The sequence below is a fragment of the Halyomorpha halys genome, unplaced genomic scaffold, assembly GCF_000696795.3.
Source record: "Halyomorpha halys isolate HHAL.00 unplaced genomic scaffold, Hhal_1.1 Scaffold241.1, whole genome shotgun sequence".
NCBI lineage: Eukaryota > Metazoa > Arthropoda > Insecta > Hemiptera > Pentatomidae > Halyomorpha > Halyomorpha halys.
The window spans coordinates 792,335-806,500 of NW_027105010.1; the positions used below are offsets into that span (position 1 = coordinate 792,335).

Below are 14,166 nucleotides of genomic sequence, written 5' to 3' on the forward strand. Positions count from 1 at the left end.
TCTAAAGTTCCCGGGTTTCGGCACCAGTTAAGTATCGGCGAAAGCCAAATGTCAAAAAAGAGAAGAAGGAATAAGATGTAACACGTGAGAACTTCTGTAACATACTAACTTTATTGGGTTCGGTACAGCTCTTTATATACATGCGATCAGCTGATCTCCTCAGTCAGCTGACATTGAACTAACAGCTGACTAAGGCTGTAACTTTTATATATATATATATGTGGGTGTATTGGAAAAAAAGGGTGGTGTATGTAAAAGTATGTATGTAATAAAAATACAGTAATTATTTTTTTAAATAATGTTAAATTATAAGCAACAAATTAAAAAAAATTATAATTATATTGTAAATAAATTAAGCTTAGCAATAAAGTGATAACAGTCCTTACTTGTTGAAGGTAAGTTTTATTGTTGACATTGTTAATGAGGTTATAGAAAAGGAAAAGCAATTTTTGATGAAGAGTTTTGTATTGAAATTATGTGATTTTAATAATCATTTTAAAAAGATTGAAATTGTTATGATATTAATTTAATGTTTATATTTGTTTTTAAAAATATAAGACATGAGCAATTAGCCTGCAAAAAAGACAATTTAATGAATTATGACATCAATGATTAAGGTATGTTAAAACATTAGTATTGTGTGAGGAGGTAATATAGTAATAATATGAAAACAATTTTTATAGGTTGTCCCCTTGAAAATGGCCAAAATTTCAAAATAAAAAGTTGAGAATAAAAGCGGATCATTGAAGTTTATGTTTATAATAATATAAACCATTGTCAATCAATCAATATATTAAATTAGTAATCTAAAATAATTATGTTTTCTTTACATTATTAAAATGAACTAATTTTATCTTTATTTTTCATAATGTTAATATTTTATTGTCTTCTTCTATTGCTTTTTACCATTGTTCTTTTTCTGTTCATAGCAATAGTTAACACTTTGATTTGATTTTATCATAAATGTATAATGTCATTAACAATATATTCAATTTTTATATCATTTATGTAATATTTATTATTGTCAGTTAGTATGTTATTTAATTAATCTATAATGCAGCCAGAAAAATGCTGCTTGAATCTTAAATTATTGTTATTCTTAGGAGAATGAGATCCTAGAATAAAAACAAATTTTTTATTCTTACATTTTCTATGCCTTGGGAAATTATTTCATATTTTTTATGAATTCATAGTTTTGTTAAGATTGTAGCAGGCAGCGAGCAAGGAGTGCCGCTGAAGCCCACCTGGGCTCAGCACTACAATTGTCTCAGAAGCTAAGCCAATTGTATATAATCTTATTATAAAAATACTGTATCTTGTTCAAATGTATATATGTTTATATGTAATATGCAATAATGTTATTTATAAAATAAAAAAGAGTCTACGGAACTATCTCAAGTAGAGTTGAAAGTGTGAACCCTCAGGGATAATAACCGATCACATGGGCCCTTTAATTGCCACAAGGCTGATTGGTTGAATCAAGCCTTATCCAAGTCTAGTCATAGCACTGGTGGCGTACACTCTACTTGAGATAGAAAGGTTCATTGCCAGTCGTATTCTCATAAGAATTGTTATTTAATATCCTCACCTATGATGATGACCTATCTCCTCTCCTTCTCTCCAGCAATCTTAGTCCGTCTGCTTCAACTCGGCAACCAGTCTAGTTGATCCCGTCTCTCCCCAGCTCTAGTCTATCTGCTTCATCTCGGCAACCAGAACTGCACCTAGCCTTACCAGCTTACTGGTCCGTCCGCTTCATCTCGGCAACTAGTAAGCTGGCTGCTATCTTGACTGTTCTAGTCCATCCACGTCATCTCGGCTACTAGAACTGTTACTCCACCTCAGACTCTCTAACTTAGACCTCCTCTACCTACGTCAGTGTCCAGGGCTCATCCCCTGGCACAGCCCTTTCTTTCTTACCTATTATTGAATACGCCTTGTCGAGGGCCTTCTGTAGAGTGAATATCAGGCTGGAGAACCGCCTAAGACTAGACTAACCCCGACAAGATGTTTCGAATTTTGAATGATAAATTATTTGAAGTTAGATCAAATTTTATTGTGATTATAATGATAATTTAAAAAACTATAAAATTTTTTGTTGTGGATTTTAATTTTATCTTTATCCTTTTTTTTTTTTTTTAGGTGGGGTCCATAATACTATTAGAGATAAATATTCAGTGAAGAAGTCACAAAAAAGCCGTCTATGGCTTTGTCTAGGATCTAATAGTTTTGACATCATTAATTTAGGCCTTAGTGTTCAGTTAGCAGGTATTGCTGACAATCAGTCAATAGTACTTGAAGTTCAAAATAGTTCGGGAGAATGGATCAAGACGATGTAAGTTGTCTTATTTAATAGATTTACTACAAATTTCTAACTATAGTTTCCTAATTAATGAATGTTTTTACATTTTATTTTTATAAATTTTAACTGATATATTCTCAATTAAGTAACTAGTTTATAATATAAATAATGACATATATATCGTTTAAATATCAAATTACTTTTTTCGGTAAAGCTATACTTTTGTAGCTCCATCTTCATGGTGAGGAGACATGTATCACTCTGAAACTCAATAAGCACTTACAGTCTGAATATTCTTATGATTTATTTTTTGTCTTTATTAAATTAATAATTTCCTCATCTTCGTCCATTCTTCAGAATTTTTTTTCTCACTGAAAGATGTTATTTATTAGGTCTTCAATATTAATGTTCTTAATGTCTTTCAAATTTAACCTTTTCATTTTCCATAGTTTTATAAGACAAAAAAATAACCTATATCTCTTCACTGTTCTGTCTAAATTTAGTATTAACTAATAGTTTTAAGCAATATAAAATAACTAATTTTTCCTTGTGTGTTATTTACTTCTGTTCATCATTTCTTATTATGTTTGGTTTTTTACTACTTACTGCTTTTGGCCTATAAACTTTATAGTTTACTTCTTTATTTCATTAATTTTACTTATATATTTTCATGATTTGCCTTGTATGTGTATCGTTAATTTTTATTTATTATTTGTGTTATATTTTTTTCTTTCATATTTTTTAGTATATTCTTACCGTTAATATATTACTATTTGATATCTTATTAATTTCTTGTTAAACTGATCAGTTATTTTTTATTCTATTATGGTTTTTATCTTGTTTTGTATTCAGCTCTTATGAAGGCCTGAAATTTAGACCAAAACATCAGAACTCGATAAGAGTATAAGTTAATAGAAATTTTACTTATTGGAGTTCTTCAACTCCATTGACCACACCACACCAATTAACTTGTTATATCTGACACCTTTTATTTGTGTTAATTTTATCATTATATTACTTGGTTTTAGTATACTTAAAAGGCCCATTAAACCAATACAATTTTAACTCTAGTTGTTTAAATTTCTAATCATTAATTATTTGGTCATAGTAATTCTCATAGGATAAGTACTTCTGTTCAAGCTATCCTTCTACTGTCATACTATTGGAAATAAAAAAAGTACACTATTGGTCTAACAGGTATAATGGTGTAAGAGTCTTATACAGTCGCACCTTGGTGTTTCTTGATACCTGTTTGCTCCTAAGGTGCCTCTGGAGTCCATGGTGATACCTATTTGCTGGCATCATCCAACAATGGATTTCAGGATTAATGTTGTTTCTGAAGTTTACCTGAGTTCCAAGAAAGTTAAAATCTTTTACTTTTTCAAAGGTGTACTGGCCCCCAACCAATAGGGTTTCCATGCTTGTTCTTCATCCTTTTTTGTTTAATACCACTCCTCCTTTGTAGGTCGGGATAGGTGTTCCTTATCACTCCAAAAGTTTTCCCAGTCATATCTATGTCTTAACTTTGATAATAAGTGACCAATCTTTGAAAGGTGGCCAGTGAGAAACTTGTTAATCTACTAGTTTCATGAAAATCAGCTAAGTTCTTAAGTTGGCTCAATTCCTAGAAGGAAGGATTTGCACTTATTATAGTATTTCTGCATGGTGAATAAGAAGTATTTGTATCAAATTTTTTGATTGGTTTAAAGGTTCCTAAAATTAATATTATCATTAAATTATTATTTTATGTTTACTGTGAGATGTTTAATTTCAGCTGCAGAAACCTTTGCTAGCTAGTACTAAGTGTTTAGAACTATTTACATTTAAATAAAACATTCAGGATTAAAAGGGGCTGGAAGCAATCACTCATGTATGTTGTATGTCTGCTGTAACAAACTAAACTATAAGTTTTTGTACCTTTGAATGTCTTTAATTTTTTTATTCTGCTCATGGATAATGGTTCTGTTGAATACAGACTTTGTCTAAGCTGATGCCCTGGCAAGAGATGACTGGAGCATTCAATACATTTCAGTAACGGTTTTGTTAGTTAAGTGCACTTGGTGGTGTGCTCCATAATTTCTGGGAAACAGCCTGCTAAGAGCAGAGAACCACAAGTCGGTCTGGCTAGTGATTTGTTATGCTCTTAGCCTTGAGAAATTGTGATTTAATTGTACCTGAGGTTTAGGACAGGCTTCTAATGGTTCAAAATACCCATATTAGTTCAGACAGTATACATTGGGGACAGTGGGAGCATGGACTTGGAGTGAGACGGCCTTTAGCAGGAACTCAACTCCTGTAAAGGCATTGTAGAGAAAGGCGATTATTTGCCAACCAGTAATGGAGAAGTTTTATTCACAGACATGTGGGTTGAGCATTTTGTCCAATTAACCTGCTTCTTTACAAACAGGGTTAGTGTTTTATCCACTTCGCTGAAAATGAAGAATTGGTAGTTTTATTAAAAGTGGTGGTGGCCTGAGTGGTACTCCTGTATGCCATCTTCAATGAGTAGGAGATGATAGTAGAGGGGGGAAACCCAACAAATGATGTAAAATAAGAAATTACTATGAGTTAATTATTGGCAGCAGTGGCATGTATACCTGCCCTCTATTGTTCTGAACATCTTATGGCTGAAGAATTAAGTAGGGAAAAATAGTGTTAATTTTTTATTTTTAATCTTTATAATCCATTTTTATAGTATTGTTATTAGATTGTATTAAATTATATTTACTAAAATTATAGAATAAAATTAGTGTTCCTCTCTCTCTCTCTCTCTCTCTCTCTCTCTCTCTCTCTCTCTCTCTCTCTCTCTCGTGTATTAATCAATATGTTTAAAATATTTTGTTGGTTTTGTCAGTGCTTACTAACATTCCAATGCTTAACTTATTTAAAATATGAGAATAATCTTATTACATACTAGTTTTTAACTCTTACTTATGGTTTTAGAAATGAAGAAAACGTGTCTGATACTCTCGCTCAACCCAGTACATCCAAACAGGCTATGTAAGTTTTTTTTTATCCTTATAGTAATTTTTTTTTTTTTAGAAAATAAGAAGCTTCTAACATCCGTTTGTTTTCTTCTCCTGGTTTGAGTAAGCAAATACATTCTTAATGATTTTTATGTTCTATCTCTCTTACCAATCACGTTAATTCTGAAAACTAAGGGTTAACTCCTTGGATTTTGAAATCTGTTCTTGAATCCTTAGTACTAAAATATAGATTTGCTTCTCTAAGTTTATTTTCCCTCAACTAAACTATCTTAAGGCTAGATTTATTGACATTATTATTGAAGATTTTTGTTAACATATGAAATTATTAATGAATTTATGTAAATCTTAAAAAAATATTACAATAGATGCCAATAAATGTATAAACTTTGGTTTTATATGCTGTTTGGTTTACATTACTGTCCATCAATGTCATAAATCACTTCATTAAGTATTTTCTTTAGGATCTGACTCTCAGGCATTCTTATCATATCCATTTCCAGCCCATATAAAGTGGCTTAACATGTTGATTCCCCTCTACAAGATAACTTGTAGTTCGTATTCTTACCTTGGATACCCACTATGATTTATCTTGTTGTTCATGTCACATTTGTGCATCTACAATGAAATTTGTAACATTTCACTGTAAATATGAATACAGTATCAGTGGAAAAAAATAAAAATAAAGGCCAGCTTATATAAACTAAGCCTTTATTAGTATATTAAACAAACAGATAATCTAATCTTAAATCACTTATTAAAAATACATAAAGCAAAAAGATTATTTTATTCTTCTTAGTGATAATTAAAGTGGAATACTCAGTAAATAATGAAGCTCTTGCAATGTTATTTGTTTTGAGACTGTTTGAATCCATCCATATTGAGGAATTTATAATTTTATTTTATTTTATTTAATGCTAGTAGATACTAGCAATATCTTTGAAGATTTGTATTGTCTATATTGCAAGTTAAACCAGCTTCAAAATAATTCTTAGTTGACATACTAGATAATAACACTAATAATGAGCTATCTCTCTGTATCCTGGGACAAAACCACAAACTAAGTTATCTACAGTCAACTTGTTGAAAGCTTCATTAACTCAACATCAGTCTAATATTGTCATATTGCATTCAAACAGATTGCCCCCAATGATTCTCCTTAGGATGTGCATCTCAAATTTTACCTTAGCTAGTTTCTGGTTTTTGGTAATAAACCACCATATGTAAATATAATCTGCAACATACATTAGTACTGGTATAAACCTTATTTATGCTGATGTTTCTAGCTCTGAATATTATTCTCTTGAAATGTCCAAGTTTTTTTTTTGTCTTCAAAGATAATTCCAGAATTTCCAGGGCAGGGTTATGTTGTTTTACGAATTGACCTGAGATCTCAAATAGATAAATTCCTTCAATGGTTCCTTCTACTGCCCATTATATACATGTAGTTTTTTCCCAAGAGGATCTGTTCTCATGTGTGTTTTGTCAATAGAGTATCTCTACTACCCCTTTGTTTGAGTACCCACTACAAGAATGTTCTCAGACAAGCCTAATAATCACATGTAGTAAAAAGATGGGGGTTGAAATGTCAGAAAAAATAATCTTAGACAAAGTTTACTTGAAAAACTGCCATTTTGGTATAAATATTGAATTTATTTATTGTTCAGTATCATTAAACATACCACATTTTCTTTTTTCTTTTTTTTCTCTTGTTTAAATTCTTTTTACCAACGATTTTGACGCTTAAATTTTTAATTTCTCCTTTTTTTTAAAAATCTAACAAATTGATATCATACTCTTTAATCATTTGAGATTTTATTTAGTGATTCCTCTGCATCAATAATAAACTAAACTTAGTGTTTCCACTCTCTTGTCACAGTCATTTCCTTCTATTTAATTACCGTTTCCATATTGTACTTAAGATGTAGCAAATAATCTTTGTTCGATTGATATAATTTATTCATCAATTAATATCCATAAGTAATAAAATGCAGGACCAGGACCTGGCTGGAATTTACCGTGAACACCTTAACCTTGGAATATACATGACAGCACTGTATCAAGCTATCCTTGGCCATATTTCATCCGTGTATTGGTCCTACCTTACCAAAACGTAGTCTCTACTTGCTATTGATTTTAACGCTTCACAATGCTTGCAGAAAGGATGAAGCCTTTTGAGTTATAATTGTCGTTTCTGTTACCTCATCTGAGCATTGAAATGAAATTTTATGAATATATTAGAATTTCACAATCCATATATTATAATCTTATGATGAAACCGCAAGATAAATCAAAGGAAGAAGAATCTTTCTGGATGCAGCAAATGTACTAAAAGAATGTTTAGCTGTATTTTTAAAGAATTTTTGTGATTTTTTACATTTTCTTTTTCTTTGAATCACATTATTGTGATTTTCTAACCAAGTTCCAAATGGTGCTACCCCTGTAGAAGTTAAATTAGCATATTCAGAAAAAAATCCTTTATAATACTTAAAAAATTGGGTTATCTACAATCAAATTATTTCTATAATTTTCAAGGTTCGTAACAAACTAATTATATTTATCCCTAAAAATATAATTACAATATCATAAAATAAGTATGTCTCCAACTAAAACAAACATTTATTATAATCTACTGTTTGTTTATGGTCTAAATTTCACATAATATTCGATAAATCTGCCTGTTAAAGGAAGACAATTTGAGACCATGCTGACAATTAAAAAATAAATCAAACCTAGTATGATTATATTGCATGCCCTCTGTGGAGTGATGTTAGAACTATTCATATAGTTCATATGAGGTGATTCCTCCTACCTCGTGCTTACGCCTCAGCTAGCGTGAGGCTTAGTAACGTTTCTGTGTGTCCTGCTATTAGTATAGACAAATCTAAATCACATTCTGGGCCCTGTTGTATTGGTACATTACTACAATTATAACAAGCACAAGCACTGATGCTTTTAACACTTTTCATTTCATAATAGATACAACCCTTAGTGATATTAAGAGTTCTAAAGTATAATTCAGCGAAATTGTATTAGTGCAAACTAAAAGACTAATAATATTACTTTTTACTGTATCATGAAACAGGATCATGGTCTATGTAATATGGTTTTATATTATTAAATTTATGTAGAAAATAATGCAGTTCATTGTTAAACCAACAGGGATACACAAACATCCTTAATGTCCCCAAGAACATCTCGAACAGCTGCCTATCCTGAAGGAACCTTCAAGCCTGGTATATGTGGGCTATATAATCTTGGTAATACATGCTACATGAATAGTGTCGTTCAGGTACAATTATAGTTTTAATTTTAATTAAAAAATAAGCATTTATATAAACTGGTAAAAAATAAATAAGATTTGTTGGAAAACTCAATTTACTAATATTGGAAGTTTTAATCTCTTTCCATTCCTTAAAAGACTCCATACAAAAAAAAAAAAAACCTAGTTACTGCAGTAGTTTATTTCTTTATTTTAAATAAGTGATAAAATAGTATGTTAAATGTGGGGGGAGGGGTGTAATTTCTGATATGACATCCACTATTTATATATATGTTTTTAGTAATTCACTAATTGTATCTAATAAATTTTTTGTTTTTTAACTCATTTATCACCATTATTATAGTTATTTTATTTTATACATTGTCTTCTACTACTAACTGCTTAACAGAGAAAAAGTTCAGGCACATTAATTAAGTGAAGTCAGTGTGTTATGATTAAGAGAATAAAGGACTTAGTTTTTAATTGTAATGTTCAGAATGAATGTGTAAACAGTCACTTTTCTGTATTTGATTTTATTAGCTAATTTATTTTCCTTTTTTAAAGTAAATAGCAGCTTTTATATACATATTTTTTATTTAAGACAATTGTTGAAGGGATAAATTTTGTATAACTTTTTACATATGATGTGCATGCCATAAAATTGTTTACTTAAAGTCATTGTTCATTTGAAGTTACTTTTATTTTTTGCTAGGCTATTATTTTATCATAATGTGAATGTATATTTTATGTAAGAATGTAATGTTATGTCTGGTTGCACCAAATAAAATTGTTTTTATGATTTTCATAATACTTAATTTAAAATATATATTCATATAATTTTATGTATATCTGTAATTTAGGATTTTGTGTATTATTTATAATCTTGTTATAAAATATTAAAAAGTTATGGAATTAATTTTTAAATATTTTACATTCTGTTTGTTTCAAATCAGAAACAATTGAGATGTGTGGTACACCATGCATTATAAGACATTTGATTTTTGATAAAATAAGAAATATAATGTATGGCGCCCCTCTGAAGGAACATTTAAATTTTCTAAGAATCTAAACCACTTTTATTTTTAAAATTATTTTTATAATGTTATATAACGCCTATATTAGTTGAAGGATTTTTTTAAATGTAAAAATTAAAAAAAAAAAAAGCATCTAAGTGTTGATGTATCAGAATAATTGAATATAGTGGAATTAGGATAAGAGAACAATTAAATATAACAGAATTACGTGAGAAAAATATGGCAAAACTTTAACAGAATACATAAATTGAAATTATGAACATATAAAAGTGTTATATTCTTATTATTATTAACTAAATTCTAATTATCAAAAAATACTGCATATAATTAATGAGTTAGAGGTAAGATTGGAAGGGTGCTTAAGATGTAAATTAGAAATGAACAGAGAGTTGGCATCGCATAAAATAAAATAAAAATATGTACTCTAAAAAGTAAATATTGCCATAATACCTGGTATCAATTATTGCAGTATTTACCTTTTAGTGTAATTTTTTTGTTGAACTATTTTTTTAATCACTTTTCTGGTGTTTGTGTGTCAGGTTTTAAGTTCCCCCCCCCCCCCCCCAAGAAAAAAAGTAACCTGTTTAACTTTTAAAAAACAACTTTTTCAAATATTTTTACCCCAGTTCTAAATAAACCAATGGTTTATACCTAATGTTTGTTTTATTAAAATTATTTTTTTTACCTTTATCTGTTTATCTTTTATATGTTGATTTACTTTTTCAGTGTCTTAGTAATTCTTATCCAGTGACCAACTATTTCTTAGAAGGACGTCACTTGATAGAGTTAAATGTGTCCAACCCTTTGGGAATGCATGGAGAAATAGCACGAGCTTATGGAGAATTAATTCATAATATGTGGTCTGGAAGATACTCTTCTGCAAACCCTTTACATTTCAAGGTAAATAATGTTAATTAATCTTCTTCCTTTTTAACTTCTTAACAAAAGTATTTGTTTCTAGATGATGCATTTTAAAGTCTTTTGTAATATATTTATCATGTTTCATTTTGAAACTCTCAGAACTCTAGAAAAAACAGGAAGTGTAGTCTTGAACCTTCTTTATTCAAAATAGATAGTATAGGGAAGAAATTACTGCAGTTTTGAAAGTAAAAACAATGTTAAACTCATGTAACTAATACTCATATAACTGTGTGCCGCTGTATACATTCTGTATACATACATACGTTGTTTGGCCTCTTAATTTCAACAATTTTTGGTATATGTATATATTAAACTCATATATTTGCTTAAATTTATTGTGTGCTCTTGTATATATATAATTATTAATTTAAACAATTTTTGGAATTTAGATATATGTATACATATATTCAGATCGCACAGTGACATGTGTTCTATTTTTTGAGGGTATTGTATATTTTCTAATCTTCAGTTTTTCTGTACCTAATTCTGAAATTTTTGATGAAATGGGGTACTTATAAACCATGGGTTATCATGGTAAATCAGATTCCAAGATAATTCTTTATAATTTAACATCACCTTAAGTTATAAATCGCCAAAAAGCACAAACAATATCTTTAGGTTTTTGACCAATTACTTGCAAATGGTGCTAAAAATCAAACATCATTTTACAATTCAATTTTATTTAAGAATACATATTTGAGTTTGCTCTACCAGTTAGGAGACTAAAATGGATGTCATGATGATGAACCTTAAATAAATTAATACCCCAGTAATTGTGATGCAGAATTGAATTATAAAATAATTGTTTACCACTCTTGGCAATTTACGCCTTCAGGACACCAAAAAAATTCCCCAGTATTATGACATCTAAAAAAAATCTGATTTACTATCAGAATCTAAAAATAAAATACCCTATCCTTTTGGAAATTCCAGACCCAGTTGACTTCAAAACATGATTCCCAATTGTAAAAATAAGGGGGGTAAATATGCATACTGGGACCTCCTTTTTGTTAAGGGGAGGGGGATAGGAATTCTGAAAAATTTTGATCAGTTTTTAAAAAAAAAAAAAAAAAAAAAAAAAAAGCCGATTTAAGATCCCTCGAGTTGAAGTTGGGTACATACATATGAGTGTGAATTGCCTAGTTCAGAAACAAAAAAGTTAGAAACTCAAATTACTTATTTAAGATAGACACATGTCTGGGATGTTACAGCCATATTATTATTACATTAGACTTGCAGTAAATGCCATTTTCTTGAAAACAGCTCTAACAGTATTGATAAATTTGTTATATCTATTTTACAATTAAGTGGTCTTTAATTATCAGCTATGTTTTATCATCATTGAAGTAGTCTGAAAGGACTTAGATGTGTAATTTTTAAAATGTCTTTCTCTAAAAAGTAACAATAATTTTGTTTATTTGAAATAAATAGCTATGTTGAAATACATTGAAGTACCTTTAAAACTAAATGTTTTCACTAGTCCATAGTATCTTTCAGTGGACTACTAGTTACAATAAATAGTATGATATAATAAGAATATTTTTTATTATTTTACTGTTGATGAAAAAATTGGTGCTATTTTGTATTATATAACTTTTAGTAGCGTTACTTGAGCAGAGAGTTTCAAGTGTTTTTTCTTGTTCAATCACAAAAGTTCGCTATTGGAAACAATAAATAATAAAATGAGGAAGTTGATACATAATTCTTATAGAGGAAGAAAGAACATCCTTATGATATAGTTATGTGTTTTAAAAACTTAAACTCAAAACATAGTAAAATATAATTGGCACATTAAATAAAAAAATTTCTGTTTCGTATTGCAGGTCCAGGTGGGCAAATTTAATGGGCAATTTTGTGGTTGTGCTCAGCATGATGCTCAGGAATTGCTTACTTTCCTCCTGGATGGGTTGCATGAAGATCTAAACAGAATTGTGAACAAACCTTACATACCAAATAAGGATTACCAAGGTGAAGAAGATCAGGTAAGATTTCTTTTATTAGCATACTTCCTAATTCAACTTTGGCTGAGTGGCTGCTTGATTAAATTTTATAGTTTTGTTTCAATTTAAATCCTATTATGCTTTCTTCTTATTAATAGCCTTGGGAAAGCCTTTATAAATGTAAAACTTATAAGATTTAATGTGTATTTATTTTTAAACTAGTTAAAATGAATCTGGGATGATTTTTCATGCATGGACATAAGAAACTTTGTCTTCTAATTGTTTTTTATTAAATGTTCTTACAAGACTTTAATTGTAGTTTTGCTCTTAAACAATTTATAATTGTCTTATTCAAATACCGATCAATTACTCTTCTAAACTAAAATATTTCATTTAAAAACTGAATAAAATATTTGTATTAAATTTATTGTAGTACAGCCTAATATCTATTTATCCCATTACAATTGAAAATTTCCTTTTTAACCCAGAAAAGTCAGAATTCCATCATAAATATGTTTTGGTAAAAATTTTTTTCATGTAAAATCTTTAAAAATTTTAAAGAGAATGAGAATTCATCAATGTTTTTCATTGATTTATTTTATATGTATTTTTTTAATCATTTATTAGAATTCATCTTGCAATAATTTTTTTGTTCCATCCCTGAATTTAACTTCAATAAAAAAAAATCTTTTTCTTTCAGGTCTTTGCTTTACAGTCTTGGAACAACTATAAACTTCGGAATGATTCAATCATTGTTGATAATTTCCATGGGTTGTTGAAATCTCGAGTTATTTGCCCCCATTGTGAATACCTGAGTGTCGCATTTGACCCATTTTCTAGTCTCTCGCTGCCTTTACCTATAAACCAAGAGAGCCAGTTTAAGGTATATTGTATTATTTTTAAAACAATGGATTTATGTTAATAGAGTATTAAGAACTTAATTAGAGTATTAAGAACGATTTTTATTCATTTCTTTTTTTTTTTTTGTATCTAAATCTTCTTAATTTTTTTAAATATCTGCCAGTTTTAGAGAACCGCTAATCCTGACCATTCTCTTATGGACTGAAATTATAGATAATTAAATATACTTATATTTTATTCTATTGTCCTAATATTTTAGGAAGAATCTTTTTGACTATATTTCACTAAATAACCGACGAATACTAACATTTTTTACTTTATGGCAAAAATGGTCATTTTAAGCTGTATCTTAGAAAGTAATGGTCATGTAGTGCTCATTTTGGTCTGAAATTGTAGCAAATTTTTATCCACTTTAAAATTCAATTGTATCAGTTTTTCTATCTAGTGCATAGTTTCATAGTTATTTAGAAACTATTTCTTTCAAAAAATAAGGCTGACAGGTCTTTCAAAGCTGCAAACCTAGTTTGTTGCCACTGATTCTGGTCTTGGCAACATATAAAAAAATTTTAGTTGAACTTAATCCTCCCTCATTTCAGAACCAATTTTTTTATATTATTCACTATGGCAGTAGTTTCTCGTACTAATTTTCGGAATGAGCCTTTCTTTTGATAGATTAAATAACTCTAATATCAGCAGTTTACATTATAGTAATTTTAATAACATTTCTCATTACAAAATGTAAAATCTCTTCTTTGGCATTTATTCAGTATTAAATTGTTATAGAATGAACATTGAAAAAATACTAAGAATAATTTTATGAAATTGGTTCTCCTGTCAACTGAAAAGCTCATATATATATATA

At 29.0% G+C, this 14,166-nt stretch overlaps 1 protein-coding gene across 1 annotated transcript in view; it reads left to right on the forward strand.

Annotated features, from left to right (window-relative positions):
* Positions 1 to 14,166, forward strand: part of LOC106680089 (ubiquitin carboxyl-terminal hydrolase 15) — a gene marked incomplete in the record, with an annotated part of 44,398 nt that overhangs the window by 15,322 nt on the left and 14,910 nt on the right. The window contains 6 exon segments of the mRNA XM_067047324.1: positions 2,143 to 2,335; positions 5,246 to 5,302; positions 8,449 to 8,578; positions 10,309 to 10,482; positions 12,327 to 12,485; positions 13,144 to 13,326. Of these exon segments, the coding sequence (XP_066903425.1) occupies positions 2,143 to 2,335; positions 5,246 to 5,302; positions 8,449 to 8,578; positions 10,309 to 10,482; positions 12,327 to 12,485; positions 13,144 to 13,326 (896 nt within the window).